At 30.5% G+C, this 23,361-nt stretch overlaps 4 protein-coding genes across 4 annotated transcripts; 1 reads left to right on the forward strand and 3 right to left on the reverse strand.

The window, feature by feature from the left end:
- The first annotated feature begins 3,286 nt into the window (after positions 1-3,286).
- Positions 3,287-6,262, forward strand: ERG28 (ergosterol biosynthesis protein). Its single transcript, XM_047318367.2, has 3 exons — positions 3,287-3,515; positions 5,286-5,492; positions 5,919-6,262. Exons 1-3 carry the CDS (start codon positions 3,401-3,403, stop codon positions 5,984-5,986), a joined length of 390 nt encoding a protein of 129 aa, XP_047174323.1. The 5' UTR covers positions 3,287-3,400; the 3' UTR covers positions 5,987-6,262.
- A 1,280-nt stretch (positions 6,263-7,542) lies between these two features.
- LOC124842004 (uncharacterized) lies at positions 7,543-9,760 on the reverse strand. Its single transcript, XM_047318407.2, has 2 exons — positions 9,552-9,760; positions 7,543-8,666 (listed from the first exon to the last, which is right to left on the reverse strand). Exon 2 carries the CDS (start codon positions 8,630-8,632, stop codon positions 7,748-7,750), a length of 885 nt encoding a protein of 294 aa, XP_047174363.1. The 5' UTR covers positions 8,633-8,666; positions 9,552-9,760; the 3' UTR covers positions 7,543-7,747.
- Positions 9,761-13,630: 3,870 nt separating this feature from the next.
- LOC148204087 (EPIDERMAL PATTERNING FACTOR-like protein 2) lies at positions 13,631-15,396 on the reverse strand. The gene is made up of 4 exons (XM_088106990.1): positions 15,060-15,396; positions 14,389-14,500; positions 14,271-14,308; positions 13,631-14,172 (listed from the first exon to the last, which is right to left on the reverse strand). The coding sequence occupies exons 2-4, from the start codon at positions 14,477-14,479 to the stop codon at positions 13,906-13,908; spliced, it is 396 nt and encodes a 131-aa protein (XP_087963116.1). The 5' UTR covers positions 14,480-14,500; positions 15,060-15,396; the 3' UTR covers positions 13,631-13,905.
- A 260-nt stretch (positions 15,397-15,656) lies between these two features.
- LOC124842001 (alpha/beta-Hydrolases superfamily protein) lies at positions 15,657-19,783 on the reverse strand. The gene is made up of 10 exons (XM_047318404.2): positions 19,212-19,783; positions 19,025-19,092; positions 18,502-18,572; positions 18,076-18,345; positions 17,677-17,837; positions 17,541-17,596; positions 17,289-17,341; positions 17,069-17,201; positions 16,197-16,294; positions 15,657-15,993 (listed from the first exon to the last, which is right to left on the reverse strand). Exons 1-10 carry the CDS (start codon positions 19,439-19,441, stop codon positions 15,922-15,924), a joined length of 1,212 nt encoding a protein of 403 aa, XP_047174360.1. The 5' UTR covers positions 19,442-19,783; the 3' UTR covers positions 15,657-15,921.
- Between the last annotated feature and the right edge of the window lie 3,578 nt (positions 19,784-23,361).

Raw genomic sequence — 23,361 nt, forward strand, 5'->3', positions numbered from 1 at the left:
AATTTTATAAAATTAATTTATAAAATGAAATTTATATTTTTATATATTGTATTATATGTTTGTCTTATTAATTTTGGAAGGTCAACCATCAATTGAACGATTTTGAACTATCAATGATTTTTTAGATTAAAATTTTCTAGATCAATCATTTTATACTGTGTTTTTTTTGGATAAAGTTTCTCTTGACCGCGAATCGCTTTTAATCCACTACTTAGGACGGATATCATTCGTGAAAGACTACCTTAACCAAACAATACATTCGACTGGTTACAAAATGGTCAGATTAATAATGGTAATGAAGAATTAACTTGTTAATACTGATTAAGATATAATTGAATTATAATTAGACAAACAAAAAGATAAAAACTCGTAATAAACACTATCAAGAAAACTCTACTAAATAACTTTTATATACATTGCATTAATTGTTAACCAATCAACCTACTTACTTTAGCATCAAAATATAAGTATTATTCCAGCAGAACGAAATTTTGGACTACTTTGAAAAACAAGCAATTAATGATCTAGTATCCATTCAGCTACGAAAAAAACATGAACATTCGATGTAAACAAACTCATACTCAACCTTAAACATAAACTAAAAATTTGACCCAAAAATTTCTAGATATATTTATTATAAATTAATTTTACTTTTTAGTTAATTTCAAACTTTCAAACTTAAATTGTTATGGAAAGTAATTTTTTATTTTTACGGAATTTTACTTTCAATTTCTCCATTATGATTATTCTTTCAGTCTTCTAAATAAACTCAGATTACTAGAGATTATTAGTTTCTTATGTTTACCAGAAAAAACAAAATTACTTCTACTATTCTTTGTTTGAAGTCCATTTTGAATTATGAATAAATTTTTTTTTCACAGTGTTTTTGATTCCCCTCTAAAACAGGGGATTTTCTTACATCTGCCATGTTACTTGTTTCTTGGCTACATCGCCCACCTTTATAAATTTTGCTAAAATTCGGCAGTTAGTGACACTTTATTTCGTGTGTATTAATAATGATATTAATCCACATAATTAGCCTTGTGGTGTGCTAATTTAACTTTATACCATTGAATGGGGAGAAGTGGTTAAACTACTCCACTTGCTATATATAATTGAATTTCATTTATTATAGCATTGAAATTTGGGGTGTTCCTTGAAAGTTAACTTTTAACTTGCTGTTAAAATACCTAAGTAAAATATATATATATATATATATATATATATATATATATATATATATATATATATATAAATTATGTTAATAATGAGAACTTTTCTATGTAAGATTAATTTTCTTGTTCCAAGTATAATAGGGTCATATCTGGTAAAGGAATCTGCATAGTTACGTGAAGAATAAACAATATAAAATTCAGGAGCAACTCAACTTTAAATTTGCAATAAAATTGAATTATAAAAATAATTTTCTTAAAGAAGGATATTCTATCATGATAGTTAAGGACACAAGACAAAGTCAAAAGGAAATAAGGAATCCAATATTCTACATGAACCCACCTACACGGTCCTTATAACATTCCAACAACCCCAATGGAAGCAAGTGAAAGAATATGAAGTACAATATGTTTTTTTTTTCTAAGGAATTTTTTTTTGTACATATTCTAATATATGATTGATTTAACATGTAATTACGAAGCCTGTTATTTTAAATAAGTTTATTGAGATATAGCATTTTAAGAGGAACAATTTCAAAAAGAATTTTATATTTTACAAAAAGCTTATCATATAATACTATCATTCTGCAAAGAGTTATCCAATGTACTCATTAATTAAATTAGATTAACAAAACTTTTTTCTTTTCTCAATTTGGGATTTTTTTCTCCATCTGACTTAGATAAATGAGTCATGAGTGGGATTTAACAACTGTATGTATGTATTTATTTATTTATTTATTTATTATCATTATTATATTATTATTTTCCTCCCAAATATCACGTTATCAAAACATGATTTTTGAAAATATCATTATGGATAAGAATGACCTTTCTTCAAGTCGTGGTCATGGTTGTAACTGTCCAGCTCACAAACACAGAATGTTCCGATAAAATCCAGGTTTGTGAAAGCATATAATAATTTTACACAGGAAAAAAACAAGAAAATAATACTTTTATGGATAAGTTCTTCTACAAATTGTTATTGCGAAACAAAACAAGAAGGTATATCAATAGTGATTAATTGGAACAACTAGTTATTGATATTCATAGTTTCAACTTGTACTTTTACACAAATTACAATTCTTTTAAAATTACAATTGAATTTTTCTTTTATTTATTCAGATTAATGCATTTTTAAATTTTGCCAAGTACTTTTTTAGGAAGAAAATATTTATGATTAGAACAGTGTATGTCACATTAGATTCTTTTTGAATAATTACTTCGATTGAAAAAAAAAACTTTGCCCCATCTCATATTTTCAACCTTATTGTGATTATTTTTCCTCATAAATGTTTTCGTCCCACCTTTATCTCACCTACTTCGTAGTTGTTATCATAGTTTAAAAAAATCTGAATAAATTCCTTGCTATATATGTTCTAATAATCAGTTTCATCATATTTTTTTTTTTGTTTTCAGTACATTTAATTTAACCATAATCATGTTATATATATATATATATATATATATATATATATATATATATATATATATATATTGCTTACTTAGATAAAATAAATATGTTACTACTCAATATATTTAGCTAATTAAAAGACTACATGTCCTCATAATACTCAAGTCAATGAAATATTGACTAAAATGTAGTCCCTATATATAAGAGTCAGGTATCACACTAGTTATTAAAATAAAAAAGATAGTTTTTAAATTTTGTCTTTTGGTTAAACTAAGTTTTATTTATATTCTGAAATTAATGAATTAATTTCCAAACTTTATTGATAAGCGACTTTAGTTTCTCACCTGATTTTAAAATGATAAAAAATATTTATTTAAATATTAAATTTAAGTATAAAAAATTAGTTTGGATACAAAAAAATGAAAACTAATTTGACATGTTTTTAAAAGGTAAAGTAGTATTCCATAAATTTAAATCATGCCATGACAAAAAAATTGCTTTAAAAAATTACATGATTTATTTTCCTAATATAATTATAATGGTTAATGAATAAATTAAAAGTCGAAATTTAATAATCAGGTCTTACTATGGAATAAATTGCATGGAACTATGTGCAAGTTTTAATGCTATTTATTTTTTCTATAAAAATTTAAAATCATTTTCTCAAGGACAGAATTGAACAGTAATTAAAACAGAACAGTGGTTTGCGTATTCACAACCACGTTTAGGTTGTAAGTTTTTGGGTGTTTGAGACGGCATCGTTTTAGGGAAGTGACAGAGGAGACTGTAGAGGCGCAGTGAGAGTTCAGTCACGAGAATGAAGGCGTTGGGATGGTGGCTGATAGCGGTGGGCACGCTTCGATTGGCTTCGGTGTGGTTCGGTTTCTTCGACATTTGGGCTCTTCGACTCGCCGTCTTCTCCAACACCACAAGTAACTAATTCTCTTCTCTTTCCTCATCTTGCTCCAACACACAAAGTTGCTTTCGCATTTCGTTACACAGATTTAGGTCATTGATTCATTCAGTTGCATCAATCAGTTGTAGTAATAAGTAGATCTTCACTTGTTTCAATGGTAGATACTGTCGGTTGAGTATGTAGTGTGTTCTGTTACTTCATTTGCGTACTCGCCGTTTCAGCGTCTGCAACGGTGCTTGTGTCATTACATTTAATGAGTTTTCTGAGGGAGGCAATCCAAGCGTTAGATCCAATGTATGGCAATGAGATCTTCTAGATCCCAATGCTTCGGATATTGTTATTCATCTTTTCTAGCTTACATAAGGAAATGTCGTTGTTCCCCCTTTTGCGTTTCACAAGCTATCAGAATGTTTCCAGGATAGGCTCTACATCGGTTGCATTTTCATTTTGAGGAATTCCTTTTTTCCATGGTAACTATGTGTGTGCCTCACGCAACCTCTTCAATTTTTCCTTTTTGAAAAATATGAACTACTTTTTGGCAATGCAGGAGGCGGTATTGGTTTTTATATTACTAGTTTCCTTGAAGAAACTGTCTGGTTTAACTGTTGGTTTACTGCGCATTATGCATTTGATTTCTACTTTTTAAAAATTGGTTTAGTTTTCCAAGAAGGTAGCTGACAACTAGTTGGGGGCTGTGCAACGCACACATAAGTGTGTAAATTAAGCGAGAGGTTATGAAAAGAGAGGAAGATGAAACATTCTGTTCTGAATTATAATTTTGATATTTAGCTTTAGCTGTTCATGTTTAGTTCTTACAATTTTGTGACAATATATTTTCATCTAATAATTAACTGGGTTGTTCCAAAAGTATGATATATCATTAAAAATGCCTTATATTACAAAAGTATGATGTATGATTAAAAATTGGCCCTTGTTTATGAATGTAAAGGATGGTTTTAAAATTCTGAAGTAGTTTAGAGGTTTAAAATTCTTTGATCCATGAAATGCTATTATCGTCTTGTCCACTGCATCTCATTTTCTTGCACAACCTTTTTGAGCCCTGGTTTTAACCAGCCAGAGTCAGCTTTTGAACATCACGAATCTTGACAATGTGGTTTTGAAAATTGTTCACATGATCTTTCCAAGGCTATACATATCCTTTCCTGAATAACAAGTTGTTTCCAATTTGCTAATTGAATCTTTCGAATTTAAAGAATGTGTTTGGATGACCATTTAGGATTCGCCTTTTTTTACCACATTTAGGATACTCGTGATGTAAAAGTAAGTGTGTTTGGTACAGCGTTTGGATCTTAAATTCACATTATAAATGTAAAAAATGTAAACTACTCAAAGTAGTATTTGTTTATTGATCGACATTCGACTTGATCCCTCATTAAACCAAACATCTACTAAGTATATATTGCTTCAAGTTGATACATACCCAGCACAAAAAAGCTCATAAAAAATGCTGTGAATCCTTTTATCTACGTTAACCCTTTTCCATGCAGCATGTTTATGACATGATTACCCAATTAATCAAATAAACTAGGTCCGAATTTTGAAGTTTGGTTGGTCTTTACTGTAAGTAATGCCCTCGACTGTATGAACAGGCTTTGTTTTCACCTTTTTAAAATGATATGATAAAGCTTTGTTGCACATGTGATGAAAATAGATTTTGCCACTTATTAATTCGACAGCATTCATTATAGCTTTATATATATTATAATTTTAAACATAATCATAGTGTGAATTTCAAACTTATAGACTAGTTTATTCATTGTTGTAGTGACTGAAGTTCATGGACGCACATTTGGAACTTGGACATTGTTGACCTGCACCCTTTGCTATATTTGCGCATTCAACCTTGAAAATAAGCCTCTTTACCTGGCTACTTTCTTGTCATTCATCTATGCATTGGGACATTTCTTGACAGAATACTTAATTTATCGCACAATGGAGATTAAGAATCTAACTACTGTTGGCATATTTGCAGGTATGAAACTTTTTTTCTCGAGCCCTATCAAATTGACACGGGCTACATTATTTGTCTTGAATATTAATCAAAATTGTATTTATTTATTGTTTTTTATCTATCTGCCAATTATTTTTCTATAATCACCCTTCCCCGTGTTTAATTATTGGTGTCGAGAATTTTTAAGCTTTCTTTTTACATCTTTATACTTAATATGCTTGACTATCTCAGTTGTCTTTTCGTTGTGTGCATTATTTGCTACTCTCTTTCTGCTCTCCCCTAGTCAAAATATTTAAAAGTAAGGAAAAGAATCTTGTACCCCATTATATGTCCTCTAACCTTTCGGTTCATTATTATTCTGAAACGACCTTGGTTTGACTTATTATTCCTCCTATGTTGGCATTATTTACGGGTGAAATACATTATAACATCTTAGTTTATTAACAGGAACATCGATAGTATGGATGCTGTTGCAATGGAATTCTCACTCGAAAATCCACTTGAAACACTTTTAGTAAGCAAAAAGAGTTGGGGCAAAAGTACAATTGGTGGTATTCAACTGTGTAAAATACAGGAGACACGCAGCCTTAGATATGTTTTCCGTTTTTTAGATTTTATTTATCCACATTTCAAGTTGATTTCGCCACCCATTGCGGTTTAAGAAGTCATGAATGCGGCGCTTACCTTGTTAACCTATCCTTAAAATGCAAATTATTATTGCCTTTGGGCCGTTTTGCACTAGTTGATATTAAGAAATGAGAACCCTGGTGTTTTAGAATTTTGAAGATGAATTCTACTTTTCCATGTAATCCGTTTAATGACCTTATATTGCTGAAGGGATTGCTTCTGTAATTAGAAGCATGACAAATTTGTGAACATAACTTTGAAACTTCATTTCTAGATACAAGTTAGTACAAGGTAATTTGCCTTGACTCATTGTTCAAAGCTCATACGCAAAGAATCTGAGACCATTATATATATTTTAAAAAGAATAATTATCAATTGTCGTATCTGAAATGATTTTACCAAGTTGCAGAGATTTATATCATTCTGTCTAGGCTGTCTCAAGCCCTACAGCGTGTGTATCACATGAAATAAAGTTGGGTAGAATTGTCTTTAGGAATTACCGTAAGTAGTAAGTTAGTATCAGAATTATTGGGCAAAACTGTGCCAAATTGTGCCAAATTCTTTAAAACAATGTCCCAAGATGCTACGAATAGACATGGTTCAAAGAAGGAAAAAGATGGAAGATGTAAAAATAAAAATACTTTTTAATTATTAGAATATATTTATTTTATTAGATTTATAATTTTTACACTATGATGATAATATAAAAAATTCCCTACTGCTATACGTAGGTAATTCACACTTACCTGATCTCGGTTTCTTCTTTTTATTATTATTCACATAAATACTGACAAGAAATACAAAGTCTAGTTAGTAGGTTGATTAATCACATGCCTCTTCAATAACTGTAAAATAAATATTAACAATGTATTATTTTGAAATTTGTTGCTTTAATACTTCAATAATCCCAGTTCTATTAATATTGAATATCACTGAAGAATGGTGTTAAAACTGAAGTATCAGCATGTACTACCATCATTTCCTCTCTTGTGATGAAGTAATGCCACAGCTATGTACAGTGTTGTTTTCGAAAAGCAACTTTCACTCGTTATATCTGAATTTGTCTAGGACAAAACTAACAAGCTCTGCCATATCCATATATAAATCCAATACCAAGGGGAAGGGATTGTGAGCCCACAGCTTTTGTACCCTTAGCCATTTTTGTTGTTATGCATCACGAGGGCTTTCAATCTTGAAGGAAATGGACCATCTGATACTACAGATAAAAACATTGGGTCCAGCCTGACTTACAAAAATGTCGGCAACTCCTTTTGCAAACGAACCAAACTAGATAAAAAATGGAGGACCAAAAATAAGATGAGATCAAATCCATATGAAGCAATTCGTTACTACAACTAGTTTTTTCTGTGTGTGTGGAACGTTTAAACTTTGACTTTATGTGGAATATTTGAACTATAATACTGTCTGGGCACAAGGCATAATATGACTCAGAGACTCACAATAGCAGAAAGTATGAATAAATTGTTTACAGTCTGAAAAAGGAAAACAGCGTACAAGACATTATTTTAAAGCAGATACTTGTTTGGTTTGTTGTGTCTCAGAAAGGGTCTGCTTATTCAGCTCGTTATTGAGTTCATTTCTACAGTTGTTATCGATAACTTGATACAATGCTTTCCTCCAATTTCTCCTCATTCAAATTCTAAGTGACTTTTATTTTCCCTCTCATGCAGCTGTCCCATTTCAAAGGAAAAAAAGTTTCTAAGAGCACCCATGTTAAATCGTGGCATACTATAGGTTGCACTATCAAAATCATTCCTTAAGTAACGAATCTTTGATCCAGCACCAAAATCAAGCACATCATTTATTCTTTTTGTTGCTAAGACATTTGGAAATGAATCAGTGCTGTGGCCAATGACGTTGCTTGAGTCCATGATTTTCTTCTTCTGCTTTTCTGTGTCAAGCCCTTTTGAACTCCCCACCTGTTCCTCTTTTACTTTTCTCAATTCTCCAAATTCAAATTCAGAACCTAAACTTTTTGTCATCCTCATGAAAACCCTAGATGCTCCAGTCTCTTTGTTATATTTCTCACTTTTTGATTGTGTATCATTTTCACCTTCGTCATGACCTTCATCCTCTAATAAGCTCATATCTTCCATCTGTTTTCCCATGTCTTCACTATCTTCGTCTTCATTTTGCTCCTCCTTCTCTTTATCTTGTTCATCAATAAGGTCTTCTGCTTCCTCAGATTCTTCCTCTTCAGTTCTTTCTCCATCATGTCCAACAATGCTGTCATCCCTTTCAAGTTCGTTTTCTTCAGTATCCTCCAATTCGAACAGTTTATCATTTGACCGTGGTTGCAACCCTTTTCTTCCAAGCCTTTTAGTTTCAGAACCAACCTTCAGAGTCTCAAATGTTTTTGCAGAGGTTTCCTCGTACGGCATCTTTTCATGTGAGTGCTGTTTGAGTTGGTGAAGCAACCATATGCCAGCAACAATCAAAATAAATATTTTAAAACCTTGTTTTACCTTGAAGCCTTTTGTCCTCTGGTTTCTATTGGATACTTGCTTCAACATGATTTACTTATGAAACATCAGGTGTTTGCAGAATCTGTACAAGGCAGCATTAGTGTGACCAAAATAGCATATCAGAAAAAAGTAAAAGATAAAAAAGTCAAGCAAGCATAAACCAAAGTCTTCAACAGAGTAAACAGAGAAGCCCTAACTGTAGAAAAACGTTTCAGCATAAAGAAATAATATTGTTATATTGATGCCTTGTAAAACAACTGAAGGCAAATTGATTAGTAAGTTTCTATCTCAACATGACAGTGAATCAGTGACAGTCTTCTTTCACCATTTTTTTTTCTGCATAATTAACTTTGTTAAGTCAAATCAGTACTCCACTACTCACCAACTATCAAAATCTACTAAATTTTGAAATTCCAAAACAAGTATTCTAAAATCCAAACTATATAATCGGGAGATGTTCTCCCATCATATCTTTTTTATAATGTTGAATCTCTCTTTCAATTCCTCTATCTATTTTGTTTCTTGCACTCTAGTAGTTGTCTGTCTGAATAGCTTTGTTTACTTGCAGAGTTTTGAAAATAGAAATCACATCCAAAAGTTCATACTTCCATTCTTTATCCTCACTCCAAGTAGTGGACTCTGATATATACAAATAATGAACAAATTCACTACATAAGAAAGTTTTTCAATTCAACCAACATTTAAGCTGATAAACCCGTATTAAAAAAGTGAGATAGGTCAGTAGTATACACAGTTCAAGTCCAAACTTTATGGTCAAGTAGTAATGTATAATATTCATTAAAAAAAAGAGACAGAATGAGGCAAGAGAGAGTTAATTTCTAAAGGAAAAGTGAATGCCACAAGAGATGATTTTGAAGTTGAGTGCAACTTGGAAGTAATTAAAGCTGGTAGAAACTAGGATTAGTAACAAGTAAATAGAGGAAAGAGGATGAAGGGTATGTGATACCAGCGTGGGAGAGCAAGACAGTGAGAAAAATGAAGCATATCCATATCTCTGCAATCTCTCTGACTGTGTTTGATGAAAGTTCACAATGAGAGAGAAAAAGAAGACGACGAACCCTCGTGAATAACATATGGTGGTCACGGGCTAGACTAGCCATGCGTGACGCACGTGCATGTTTTCCTGTGTGGCGGAAAAGGGCATGCACAGTGACATCCTTTGTTGAAGGCAAGAAGAAGAGTATTTATAATAGGAATTGGAGGTTGGTAAAATGATTTTTCATCTTTAATGTCAGGGTATACTCTATTATTAGTCTTTTTCTTGCATTTTAATTGAAGTTAGTTTCTATATTTGACTCTTTTTTTTATAGTAAAACCAGTGTTGTAGTGTTGTGGGTTTTGAAAACTATATTTTTTAGAAAATATTATTTTAATCATGAAATGTAACATTACTTTCTTAACTTATTATTATATTTAAATTATGTTATTATTGTCATTTTATTAAAAATAATGTCATTTTATTAAATATCAGTGAGTTTTTTGTTTTTTAATTTCCAAGAGATATAACTGTAGTTTTATTTACTAAAAGCATAATAAACATAAATGTCTATTTTTAAAAAGACATGTGGGATTCGTCTTTAATACCATAAATGTCTATATTGCCTAAATGCACATAACAGCAATGATCTCTTTTTTATGTCTGAAATAAATAGCAATTATAATAAAGATTTAAAAGTTAAAAATAGTTAATTAGCTACAAATATTTTTTCTATGTCAGTTTTTTTATTTTACTCATTTATTTTTTAGTCATATATCTATAATAATTGTGATACTCAATAATTATCTATAAGTTTTTTATATCAGTGTTTACTACGTAATCATTTTTTTAGTAATTATTAAATGATAAAATAGTATAATGGTAACACAAATTAATTAATAAAATAATACTTCGGTACTTTTATATCGAAGATGACAAGTTATAATAAATTATGGATTTGATAACATGTAACAACATTTACATAAGATTAAATAACTTTATAAAATTATTAAGTTTAATTTATTAGATTTGTATTAATATATCGCACTTTATATTCAAATCTTATTTCAATTTATTATAAATATAAAACAATTTTTATTTATTATGTGAAATTTAATATATTCTTTTTAACAATAATTCAAATAATATATAAATTATTATTTAAGAATATGTATTTGAAATTTATCCTTACAATTTTTTTATATATTTTAATTTTATTTTTGCAATTTTAATTTTTTTATCAATAACAATTTTAATTTCATTTTAATGTAATTTTAATTACTTAAATTTAAGTTTATATCATCTGTACAAAGAAAAATTAGTAATCATCTATTTTTATTAATTAAAATATATTTTAATTTATCATATCTATTACATGGTTCACAAATTCTCATGAATTTTATCTTTAAATTTCTTGGTTCATCTTTTCAAATCCCTAAATACAAACAACATCACAAATTCCTCTCCATGATTTCAAATCTATTCACTCACTATTTTTCAAATCTCTTTCTCAATCAAAACACTACCTAATGTTAAGAATACTATCACTTGCTTTTCTTAAAAAATAAATAAATTTAGTTCAATTTAGTTATAATAATTCATGACCAAAGGATATATTGTTTCTAACAAATATGCTTAAAAAAACATCAATGATAAAATTGGGATTTCTATTTATTAATATTTCTATGTACAATCATTTATAATATTTTTGTACATTTTTTTATACGGATTTTTTTTACATATTTATCAGTTTTTCTTTTTCTTTATTTCTTGTTTCAACTTTTTCCGTATTAAAACAAACAAAACAAACAATCAAATACAAACATAAACATAAACATGCATCTTCATAAAAAAACAAAAATTCTCTAAAATAATTAAAAAATAAAAAAAGAGTATCTCTTAAAACATTTATTGCGTGCATTAAGTTTCCAACCTACCATGTTTGCATCGGGTGACATCTATTGGACATATATGGATAAGAGTATAGTTACATGTAGACTTATGGGGTATCTTGTATATATACAAATGTAGAACCTAAATCAAAGTTTTCAATAATAAAAGTTTAAAACATATTCCGCAATAAAGTTATTTGTAAGATAAACTAAAATCTATTTAAAACAATTACTAATATATATAATCTATTTCAATAAAATGATTCCGAGGTTTAAAAAAATTAAAAGGAAAATCAACGAAGTTTTCCGTGTTAAATCCAAATTACATAAATAAGTACTGGTTTACAATTTTCTTTTCTTTAAAATTTTGATCTGTGATAGGTTTTTCTCAATTTTAGTTTTAAACTTTTTAATAATCTAATACTTACTTTGTCACATGTTAATTAAATTATCTATTAATAATATATTAGATTTAAGATCAAATTGTATTAAAATAAAATAAAAATGTATGTATAATTATAGATTAAATAAAAAATTAAATTTGTCAAATACTAGGACTGAAAAAATAAACTGAAGTACGTAATTCTGAATTAAAAAAACAGAGGGTTAAAATTTTAATTTAACATTTACATTATCACATTTTTTAGAACATAACTATATATAATGTTTTCCTTTTTATTTTAACAAAACATTATTATCCATATAAACATATTCAAATCTTTAGTTTTTTATATGTACTTTTTATTTCTTAATTCTCACAAATAAAAGAAAATAAGAAGAAAGAGGAAAAAACAAAACATTGAATTGACACGGAGATATCTTTTTAAAAAGAGTAAATGAGTTAAGAAATTTATTTATAAAAGTCATTTTTTTTCTGACAGGACTCTTCATGAGAGCATGTGAGTACACCAGTACAACAACTAATTGGGTTCATTTATCTCTTTTTTTTAAATCTTATATTTTTATTTCTTCCCAAGCAAATCAAAATAATAATTCCTTATACATACACTTCTGCTATGCCAGTTACCTAACAAACAACATGAGTGGACAAATTACACTTTTTTTTTTAATTTTTATTTAACATTTTTATTTTTGTTGTGATTTTAGCTTTAGATTTTGAAAACCTGTAATTTTTGTATCTTTATGTTTCAATTAATAAAATTATTTATTAATGAAACTGCAAAACAAATATATGTTAGGCTTAAGGTTCAACTAAACTTAAAAATAAAGAAAGTTTGTGTTGTTTAGAAAGTTGAAAAGTTAAAGAAAAAGTAACGGACACACATCCACATAATTTGTGTTAGGATTTAACAGAGTTATGTCATGTATTCGTTTGTTTAACCCATGGTTTTAGCATACTCCTAAGTAGTGACAGTAATGTCCACTCAAGATAATGTATTAGAAATTATGATACAATGAGATTTTTTTGTATGAAGTTTGAACTGAGGAGCTAGTGATGAGAGATGAATAAAAGACGGTGAATGGTCATAGATGGTACAGTGCAAGCAGCGAATAATACTCTCATTAAATACCACGCTTCAGTGTCTGCAACAAAAGAGATAACCAAACTCATGAATCAATGCAACTCACACACAAAAATTCACCCACTGTTTATCATACATCAATGTTGTGTTCCCATAAACAACATCACAGCAACTTCTTCAATTCAATGGACCAAAATTGCCACTTTCATTACTAACCTTTCTCCCCATTCAACACTCAATTAATGCACCATACACACACAACCCTGCACTGCACAAGGTGTCACAATTTCATTTCATCACTGAAATATTTGTGTCAGCTAAACTAAAACTGAAAGGGAAAAAAAATACTACTACTACTATGCTAATAAGTGAGATCCCTAGGTTGACAGATTTTAGGATGTGTGTTATGTATTGATTAATGCTTTTATCAGTTCGAGGTGGGTGGTATTAGCTCACCCTCTCTGAATTCTGATGCTGAAAATATCTTAATCTTGTAGCATACGAAAACAAGACCCTCTGACACACTGCTTCTCTTCCCCTTTCATCTTCTTATCTAGTTATTGCAATGGATCTACCAACCCACCATGCATTTTTTCTTATTATCTCATTTTTATATTCCATAGCAGCATAAAAGGAAAGTATATACTTGCAGGGAGAAGATATACCCAGAGGTTTATACCAAATGCTGGTAATGTCTGAGTAGAAAAAGTAAACCCTTACTTACAAAAGCTTTTCATTGTAAGCAGAAATAAAAACAAGTAGATGTGATAAAAAAAACAGAAAAAAAGAGTGGTTTAAGCAAAAGGAAGTCACAAATATTGACTATAATTGCCAAATATCTACAAGGTGCGGAAACATGAAGAGGAATTGGTATGTAAATAATTGAAATCATACACATTTTGAATTGTTGATTCCCAAGCAAATATGTATGTAAGTTCCCCCTTTAGATCATGGATTGAAAAGGTAATCCCCACACTTGCATTTCCAACTCATTGGTTTGTAATTTGAAAGGTCATCACCTCTTGATGAGTAAGAAACAACCGTGGTTGCTTTTGCTGGTGAAAAATGACTTCTATGAGGTTGAATTTGAGGTGCAACAGGGACTTGAACTGCTTCACAGTGCTCACAAGTACTGCATCTTCTTTCACACTTGGGAGGCCTAGAACCTATCTGAGATTTTTCCACCATCATCGGTTCCGGCTTTTTCATGTCCTTCTGCAAATATTCAAGTAATCAATACCAGTGCCTCAAGTTAATAAATACCAACAGATTGGAACATATAAAGTAGAAGAATTCAATGATGATTTTTGTACCTGAGCAGGCTCTATAAGACTGGAAGAAACTGGTCTTGCTGCATGCATATATATACAGTAAGCAAAGTTAATCGGATAAAAAGAGAAAGAAGAAGAAAGAATATAGAAGCGGGACAACCTTTAGCCGTGAATAGAATAGCAAAGAGAATGAGGCATAGGAGGGTTTGTCTATAGTTGTGGCAGGAGACACAGACTTGAGTTAACCCCATCTTCTCATCAGGGGAAAGAGACTGCAGAAGAAAGGATTCAGTAAATTGTTTTGAGTGTAACTAAATACTACTAACAGCTTGATAGAGGAAAAATGATGGTGGAAAAGAACAGTGTGACATAGAGAGAGAGTGTGAGAGAAAGGAGGGATATGTGGCAGAAGAGAAGGCAGTGCAGCTGAAATTCTGAAAAAGGTGTCCCAAACGTGGGTCAGATATTGAATGCCACCCCTATTATACAAAACCGATCACTCACTCTCACCTCTTTTATTACCCTTATTATTTCCCCATCAATTCATAAACACTCACTGCAAAAGGTGTATTATAGATCTTGGACTCTGTGAGAAGGAAAGGGTGTAAGCAAAGGAAGGACCTCACCACTCCAACACACACACACACACGGTGCCTCGTTAACTGAGCCTCAAAAATCCAACCTCTGTCATATGGTGACAAATTCTCGAACTGAGGGCACCATTCACACTTCGATTAATGGCCATGCCATTCTCACACACCAAACTTTCAATACCAAAATACAAAGACACAAACATAAACAAAAAAACACACAACCAACTTCATTCACAACCTCGGAATAGGTGTGTCAACAGTTCATGCTTTGGTCTTTCTTTACTTCTGAAGTTGGAAAAAAATGAAACATGCTCAGCCCAGTTTTGTCCTTGAACATTTATTTTCTTCTGCTGTGAGGCCAACTTGTGGCCATTCTATTTGCCAGATGATTCATTTTAACTTAACCACCAAAGTCAATAAACACTCACCTTTACATTACTTTAGCTTATCTCTTCTTCTCATTTTGTGTTATTCTCTATTCATTTTTAATACTTGTTCTAAGGTATATTGCAAAAATAGCATTGATCTTGCGTGTTTATACATATACAGGATTTACTACGTTTGTTCCTTGAAAGAGTACACGAAACATTAATGCATCTCCTTCCATTATTCCTCTCATCATTATAAATTACTGTTACGCAAAGCTGATGGAGTGGTGGGCCAGTTCGGCTTATTCATGACTGCTGAATTCATCAGTTGCGTACTTTTCTAATAAAGATAATAAGTTCATTCAAATACAATTTAAGAAAATTGATTTTGAAATAATTTTGGCAGAAACTGTAATTACACTACAGCAAGCAATATTTTGAGAGTACTGTATTTGAAAGAGTATAACTTTTTAACTTTATTTTGGGTGTTCTTATTCCAAATGACTCCATATACATTGCAGTCAAAGTAGAATGAATGGGCACAAGAACAATGTAGGGTGCAATTATAAGCCCCGTTCTGTTCTTTATCAATGTATTTTTCACATTCTTGTGTTCTCTAAACCTTCTTGGTCTGTATTCTTTTCAACTTCAATGGCAAAAAAGTGATGAAGCCCTCTCCATCTTACAAAAAATGGCATTGCCTTGGCTGTTAGAATCTGGAAATATGGGAAACTATATCTGAAAACTGTCAACCATATGTTGAATCACGTCTGCTCCATCGGAATTGATGCAGTAAGTATTCACCTGATATAGAACAGATTTCAACCATACAGAGTGCATTGTCAATACTTAAAACAAGGTGTAATATAGCAGAATATCATTATCACTTATCATTTTCAGAACATAAAATGTGAAACATTGAAGACCCCATAATGGTCTTGCCTGGTGTTAAGATTAGAAAAGGATTATAGTTCCTACATTATCTGTTTCAAGAAGCAGAAACTTGCCTGAATGGTGCTATGTGCCAGATATTTCTGCCTACTGCCACTGAAGCTGACATCAATTCTGTCCCAGCTCATTGCTGTCAAGCTTCTGATCATTTCCTCTGCAAGGGTTGTTAAATTGTACACAATATAAAGCATCATATCTTTATGTTCAATCCGATTTGGCAGAAGCATGTAACTAAATTTCAGAACCAACATTCAGGATTTGTTCTCAAGGTTCTTAACCATACCAGGAAATTCTACGAGGAGGATACAAGTACTCGTACAAAAACTATTATGTAATGGCAAATAATTATGCATTCACGTGTCTATGGCCTCTACGTAATTCATATTCAAGTTTTAGATTGTCATATTTAGATTAGTGATGACAGCCATGATCTTGAACTACTTATAAATTTATTAAAAATTACATCTCAGAGTGCCACAGTTATAATAAGTAGTGCTTTTTTAGCTCATGCAAACACACTTTTTTTCTTTGAAATTACCTACTTTATACTAACCTCATCGTGGTGTATATCATAAGAAGATTTGATTCGCTTGTTAAAAATGTTTCTCACATCTAACTGCCCCTTCAGAAGGGAAGACAATTAGTGACTCCACCAAATACCATACTATAAGACGAATTATTAGCTTTAAACAAAGTCAATACGTCTTCTTAAACTAATCTTCAAATGACAGCAACTTTGATTTTATTTTTTCATTTTCGCTTTCATGGGTCATCACAAAACTCCAAGCACCAGCCAACTCCGACCACAACAGATAAGAAATTGCCATGTTTATCATAGTAGTTATACATGCCAAAAATATTTAGACATCAGCAGATTTTACAAATACAGAATAAACCTCATCAGTTGAAAAACTTGAAAGCGAAATACCTTCTGAATCAAGTTTACAGGATTCACTACTCAGTTTGGATTCAGCAGCAACTTCCTCAGCGACACAACTAGATTTTGCTGTCTCTACATTTACAATATGAGGGTACTTTTCATGTCTTGAAAGATGCCGGCGCTGAACAAAACAACACGTCAGACAAAGACGCAATTTAGATAAATTATATTAAACCAATATATTATATTGCAGAATCTTGATGATTACCTTAGGGAGTTCCTTTCTACGTCTGATAGATGATGTACTCCATCCAACTAGCTCTATTTAAAGAGTCAAGTTGTTCGTGTAAATAATTTGTGGAGTTAAACATTAATTCACGTCAATTTAATAGTACTTGTGGTTATTTTGATTTCTGAATCAGACAAAATTATATTGAGTGGTTGGCATCAAAATCAAGAACTAAATTGACAGATTAAGACTTCAAATTCATCTGGGCTTATGACTAAAAGACAAGGATACGGTCATAACGAACATTTGCATAGGCAACGCGGCGTTTGAAGGAGCGTAAAGCAGACCTATAGAGAAAGAGGTGTTGAATGTTATTTGTTATTGGCTCAGAGAAAAAAATCAAACAAACAGAACCATAAATTCTTACAAGAATTTAATGTCTTCGGAGTCACGAACCATCTGGAGAAGAAGAGGGGGTTTCCCATTGCCACTATCTGTTAAAAATAGATGTTTTCCCGTTTTACCAAAAACCCCAGCAACACGAGACACTGCTTTCTCCAGAGAGTAAAATCCACAGAACATAGGAACCTGAAGCATACATAATTCCAAAAACTATGTCATTGTCTTCACATAAAGTCATTATCAACTCATACTAAGCCACTTCTGTGTATAACACAGTCTTCTATTTATTGTTTTTACTCCCTTAGTTTTATAAATAGTTATAGAATTTACTTTACAGAAAAACATTTCTCATCACAGGCAATAAAGCATTCAAATTGCAAATTTTGCTCCATAAAGTCATAGGCTAAAGCTACCAAAGAATGACCTGTTTATGACCTCTAGAACCAAAGTGTGGCGTTGCAGATGTAATGAAATTAATGGGCTCGAGTCCTGCAATTTTTCCTTCATATTTTCTATCATGACATTCTTGATCTGAAACACGGCTTTCACAATGTCCATTCCCCACAGAAAGTTCAACAGATATGTCTCTCCCATAAAGCCGGGCTATTGCATATCTTGCCACCAAGCCTCCTAAAGAGTGACCTACAAATGAAATTTTCTGAACACTTGGGTGACGTTTTATAACTGATATAACCTGAGAAAACAGAAGAAAACAAATATCTTTTATCTTTCTGGGTTTGTTGCCAGAGACTTGAAGTCAATTGAACGCCTTAAGGGCTAAACTAATTAACTGCGTGTGGAATAAACGATTACAAAGATCAAACAACTGAATGTCAAAGCCATAACATACCTCCTCGGCTAGTCTATCTCCCATTACATCAATCCCATCAAAGGTCAACATCGAAGAATTGCGTTCACTGCCTACATTGCACAATGATTATACATTTCCATTAAATGGTGAAAACCAATTTTGCTCTGAAAGAGTGCAATAGAGTATAGAAATTTAGAATGAAGATAACTGACACTGCTTCACTTTTTTTAGCCTTTTAAAAAAAACAGGGGATGAAGGTTGCTTCTAGTTTGCAGGCAATAACATCAGTAACCCATGATAAACTTCAACCGGGGCACCCATTATCTCCTATATGGGTTTACTTCACAATATAGTAAGATTTAAATAAAATCAACCGCACAACACTTGCTCTGATTAGTTAAAATTGTAACTTTTACAACATGGTTCTTTTTTATCAAAATCCTGATAAAAAGAGATTTTTTTTTATCAGCTGTGCACAGACTCAATGCTACCACACATCAGAAAGATGATTTTGCTTAAACAGACAAAGGAAGCAAACAGAATTGTGTTTCTGCGAACTTACAATGTACAACAGCATCTTCTGGAAACCTTTTAAGAAGCTGTTTTGCGGCAAATTTCCAATTCTGAGCACTGCATCAAATAGATCACACACACAACCTAGACACATAAATGCTCTGGTACATTCATGAGGCAAATCATAAATAGTGTAGACAAGGTTCAAACTTAAAAGTAACAGTAATTAGGCAAACCTGCCAACGAGACCATTAACCATTATGATCAAGTGGGTTGGGGTGGGACGCTGACCAGACTCATCAACAACCTCAATATCAAAACCTCCTCCTGAAACATCATGTTCTATTCTGAAACAGCCAAAGCTGGGAAAAAAAGAACTCTTTTTGCTCTTCTTCTTCTTATTGATCCCTCCACCGACACCCTCTTGCTTTATTTCTTCAAGTTGGGGTGCTGCTTCTAAATCCATGGAAATCACGGTGATCGGAATGGAAAGGCCAAAAGACAAAAACTTTGAAAAGGTGAGTATATTGAGTTGATTTGTAAGCGTGGAAAGGGGAGGTAGTAGAGTCCCTTCCTATGTACTCGAAAGGAATACAGTACTTGAATGGGAAAGGGAACTCCAACGCGAAGCTGCTTCAACGACTTTCAGCTTCAGCTTCTTGACTCTGACCCTCTCATTCTTATACCATGCTTTCACTATTTAATTTTCTATGTACTACTATGCGTCTTCAACCAACCACATTTCACATTTTTCTTTCAATTATTTCCTTTGATTCATCTGAAACTTGTCCACCTTATTCTTAAAGGCTAACTAAGATTTGGTCAATCATCCAACGGTTATGCACTAATCGAGATCATATAAACTTCAGACATGGGTCGTTTAAGGTTTTGTTGATTAGTAGTTATTATCCCTAAAAAGTCTAAGCAGCTAGAAATTTCTCCCTTTTTTCATCTTTTTTCTAGAAAGCTATGATTAGCGTACTCCATCTAGAAAATGGTAGCAAGACAAACATTTATGTTCATTTGATATATATTATAAAAGTAAAATAATTATAAATGTATAAATTTTTGTATTTTTTTAAGAAAAAAGTAAAAAAAAAATATTAAATGAATGTAAATTTGTTTTTGTGTGAAATAATTATTTTTCTTATTCAAATAATAAGAAGAGAAATAAGAAAAATTGAAGATAAAATTTCATAAAACATTTTACCAGCAAAATTATTTTCTGCAGAGTCTGCAATGGTAAATTAGGGGGAAATCATTTTATTTTTAATTTAAAATAGACTTACCATAAAACGATCAGATAAAATAAAATTACAGTTTTTTTTAAAAATGGGTTATATGAGTATAATATAAAACTTGTAAATAACCGTTATGTCAAATCGACTCCATTCATTTAATAACTTAAAGATGATTGTATATTATTATGGTTATGTATTTAATGTCTTATTATGTTTGAGATTTGGTCAAACTAATTTAATGATTATTGGCTAGGTTGATAATTAGGAATTAATGAATGTAATTAAAGAGAAAATAAATGTATGAGAGAAAGTAGAGCAACTTGAGTACAAAAAGTTGAAGAGACTTGATAAAGTTGATGCTGAGTGCAAGGACTAATACAATGCATAAATGGAACAGATGACATAAAAATTTAGTTATAAACTATAGGAGGATCTTATTTTGTTTCTATAAGTTTCTTATTTAGGTATACTTTTAATTCTATTTAAATTACCGAGGTTTTTATTTTGACTTTTCTTAAAACAAGGTTTTATCTTTGTAACATTTGAAATAATTATTTTAAACTATTATAAAATATGAGGTTTGTTTCAGTCCTATAAAACATTTTTCGTTGATTTTTTTAACATTTAAAATCACTTAAAAACATTAATTTTTTAATTTCGAATAAACTATAAAATTAAGAATTACTTTTACAAAATTAAAAGAGAAAAACATAGTGTAAGGCTATAAAAATAGCTAAGAGAAAAGTGATATCTTAAGTGAAGGTTAAATATTTTATTATTAAAATATCGAGCTTATAAATATAATAATTAGTTATTCAAGCTTTACTTTAGAAACAATCATGTTATTTATCCTCAATTTTTAAGAAAATTTTAAACTATTATTATTTTTAATTTGGTCTCTGTTTTGAAATTTTTTATGTAATTTGTAATAACAATGTTAAATGGGTTAACAATGTTAAATGGATGTTACCTGTTAATTTGTGGGGGTGTTGCTCCCTCCACCACCCCAAGCTCCTGCATTTTCCCACTATTTTTGTTTATTCTAAAAATATTTTATATCTTCCCACTATTTTCTTTTATTTCAAAAATATCCTACACCTTCCCACTATATTCAACAATCTTTCTTTTTCTCTCCACATTAATGGAGCATTCACATGACTTGATATATTGCAAAATTTTATTTACACTTTTCCTTAAATGAGTTTGATTCAATCTTATTTTCACTATTCCATATATATTTTTTTCTTCAAATTACTTAATAAATGGTAAATTTTGTTCTAAATTTCTAGAAAAATGTTTATATATGTGTGGTTTTTTTTTACATTTAATATCTATAATTTTTAACATTATATTATGTTTTAACTTACCGACATGTTTGACTCAAATAACTTGAATAAAGTATTTAATTTATTAGATAAATAATATAAAAATATTATTAAATACTTAAAATATAAAAGAAAAGTTATTTGTTAAAGATTTGGAATTTATTTAGTTCTTTCGTCATTATAAAGTTAGTATATAATAATAATAATATATTATTTACTATTAATATTATTATGTTTATTATTTTGTATTTGCATCTAACTTTTAAGTTTATAAAATGGAAGTGGTAGAAACACTAATATTGAAGTTTTCTCTTAATTTTATATTTTGCAATATATCACAAGTTTAAATCTAAGCCATATGAATACTCCATTAATGCAGAGAGAGAAAGAAAAAGATTATTGAGGATAGTGGGGAGGTTTAGAGTATTTTTAGTGAGGAGGTATAGAGTATTTTTGGAATAAAAGAAAATAGTGGGGAGGTAAGCACTTGGGGTGGTGGAAGGAGCAACACCCTAGTTTGTGTTACAAAAAAAAATAATCACAAAAAATTAACAAAAATAAGGATAACAAAAATAACAAATAATCATAATAATTTCTCTTAATTATATATCTAACTTTAACCTCATATTTGAATTGTACTTTCAAATTTTCCTTTTCGACTTATTTGTCATTCTATATAATTGTCCTTCTTCTTTATCAATAACAATATATTAATTTTCAATAAAGGAAAAAAAAATACAATAGCCACCTCCTTTGCTTCTTGGCTGCATTTCATCTATCAATGTAGACCATTGAATTCACTCTTAGAAATAATGTATTTGGTTATAGGTTTAGTGGCAGCTTCTTCTTCACAAGTTAAGAGAAAAACTAAAAAGAATAGGAAGGAGATGAGTAGGAAGAAAACTAAATCATGACATTTATTGATGTATTTTACATATGACCAAAATTTGTTGGTAATTTCTAACATATATTTACGACAGATTTGTGATCCTAGTAATTATAAATGAATTTCAAGATTTGTCAATAAAATTTATTGACGATTAATTTATCAATGGATTTTTTAGTGTCGGTTACTCAAGTTAACAACAAATTTTTGTTGTTATTAACGAATTGTGTTTGTCAGCCATATGTACATTTTTTTAAGTGAAAATTATTTTCGTCCAACAAATCAAAACATTAGAAATTTGTTATAATTAATGGCTAACATGCAAATGTAGATTGTGAAAATTTTGACTTTGTTTTAATCGATTATGTAAGTAAGGTAATCGATTAAAATAATTTATATGACCCCGTGTGTTTCACAACATACATTTTTTATGCCAAAAATGTCTTTTAAATGGTATAACTTTATTCTAATATTTTGGCCTGACTTGTAGTCTAATATGCTATTATAGTTCATGCCGATGTGATAATGTTAATTTTTATCATTATTTAAGCCTTGTTTTATTGACAAAATCGACTCCTTTATAGTTTATTATTTGTTTAAATCCTCACCTTTATCTTTCTTTTATAAATACTTTTATTTTGGATTACACTTATGTAATTATCTCTTTAATCCCCTCTTTTTTATTATATTTTTGTGTTAGGAAGACACTCCACCATTTCAAAGAGCTTGGCGACCCAAAGAAGCATGCAGAATAGAAAAAAAGGGGAAGTCTAAGCAGCCCAAGTGGCATTGAGTGTCACCTCATTACGTTGAGCAATGTTATTATAGAGAGTAATCAAAGCAACCATCGTTGAGCACCCCCTATCACCGTTGAGAGCCACAATTATAGAAAGCAATTTGGGCAATCCTGAAGACCATTGCTAAGCAGAAAAGC

The sequence above is a fragment of the Vigna umbellata genome, chromosome 2 (assembly GCF_029865625.1).
Source record: "Vigna umbellata cultivar VRB3 chromosome 2, Vumbellata_1.0, whole genome shotgun sequence".
Classification (NCBI taxonomy): domain Eukaryota; kingdom Viridiplantae; phylum Streptophyta; class Magnoliopsida; order Fabales; family Fabaceae; genus Vigna; species Vigna umbellata.

Coding starts and splice junctions, on each gene's coding strand:
- ERG28 (XM_047318367.2), top strand. CDS start 3,401: ATGAAGGCGTTGGGATGGTGGCTGATAGCGGTGGGCACGCTTCGATTG. Junction 3,516..5,285: donor CGTCTTCTCCAACACCACAA/GTAACTAATTCT, acceptor TCATTGTTGTAG/TGACTGAAGTTCATGGACGC. Junction 5,493..5,918: donor TACTGTTGGCATATTTGCAG/GTATGAAACTTT, acceptor GTTTATTAACAG/GAACATCGATAGTATGGATG.
- LOC124842004 (XM_047318407.2), bottom strand. CDS start 8,632: ATGTTGAAGCAAGTATCCAATAGAAACCAGAGGACAAAAGGCTTCAAG.
- LOC148204087 (XM_088106990.1), bottom strand. CDS start 14,479: ATGGGGTTAACTCAAGTCTGTGTCTCCTGCCACAACTATAGACAAACC. Junction 14,309..14,388: donor TATTCTATTCACGGCTAAAG/GTTGTCCCGCTT, acceptor ATATGCATGCAG/CAAGACCAGTTTCTTCCAGT. Junction 14,173..14,270: donor GTCTTATAGAGCCTGCTCAG/GTACAAAAATCA, acceptor GAATATTTGCAG/AAGGACATGAAAAAGCCGGA.
- LOC124842001 (XM_047318404.2), bottom strand. CDS start 19,441: ATGGATTTAGAAGCAGCACCCCAACTTGAAGAAATAAAGCAAGAGGGT. Junction 18,573..19,024: donor AGAAGATGCTGTTGTACATT/GTAAGTTCGCAG, acceptor TGTGCAATGTAG/GCAGTGAACGCAATTCTTCG. Junction 17,202..17,288: donor GTAGAAAGGAACTCCCTAAG/GTAATCATCAAG, acceptor TGTTTTGTTCAG/CGCCGGCATCTTTCAAGACA.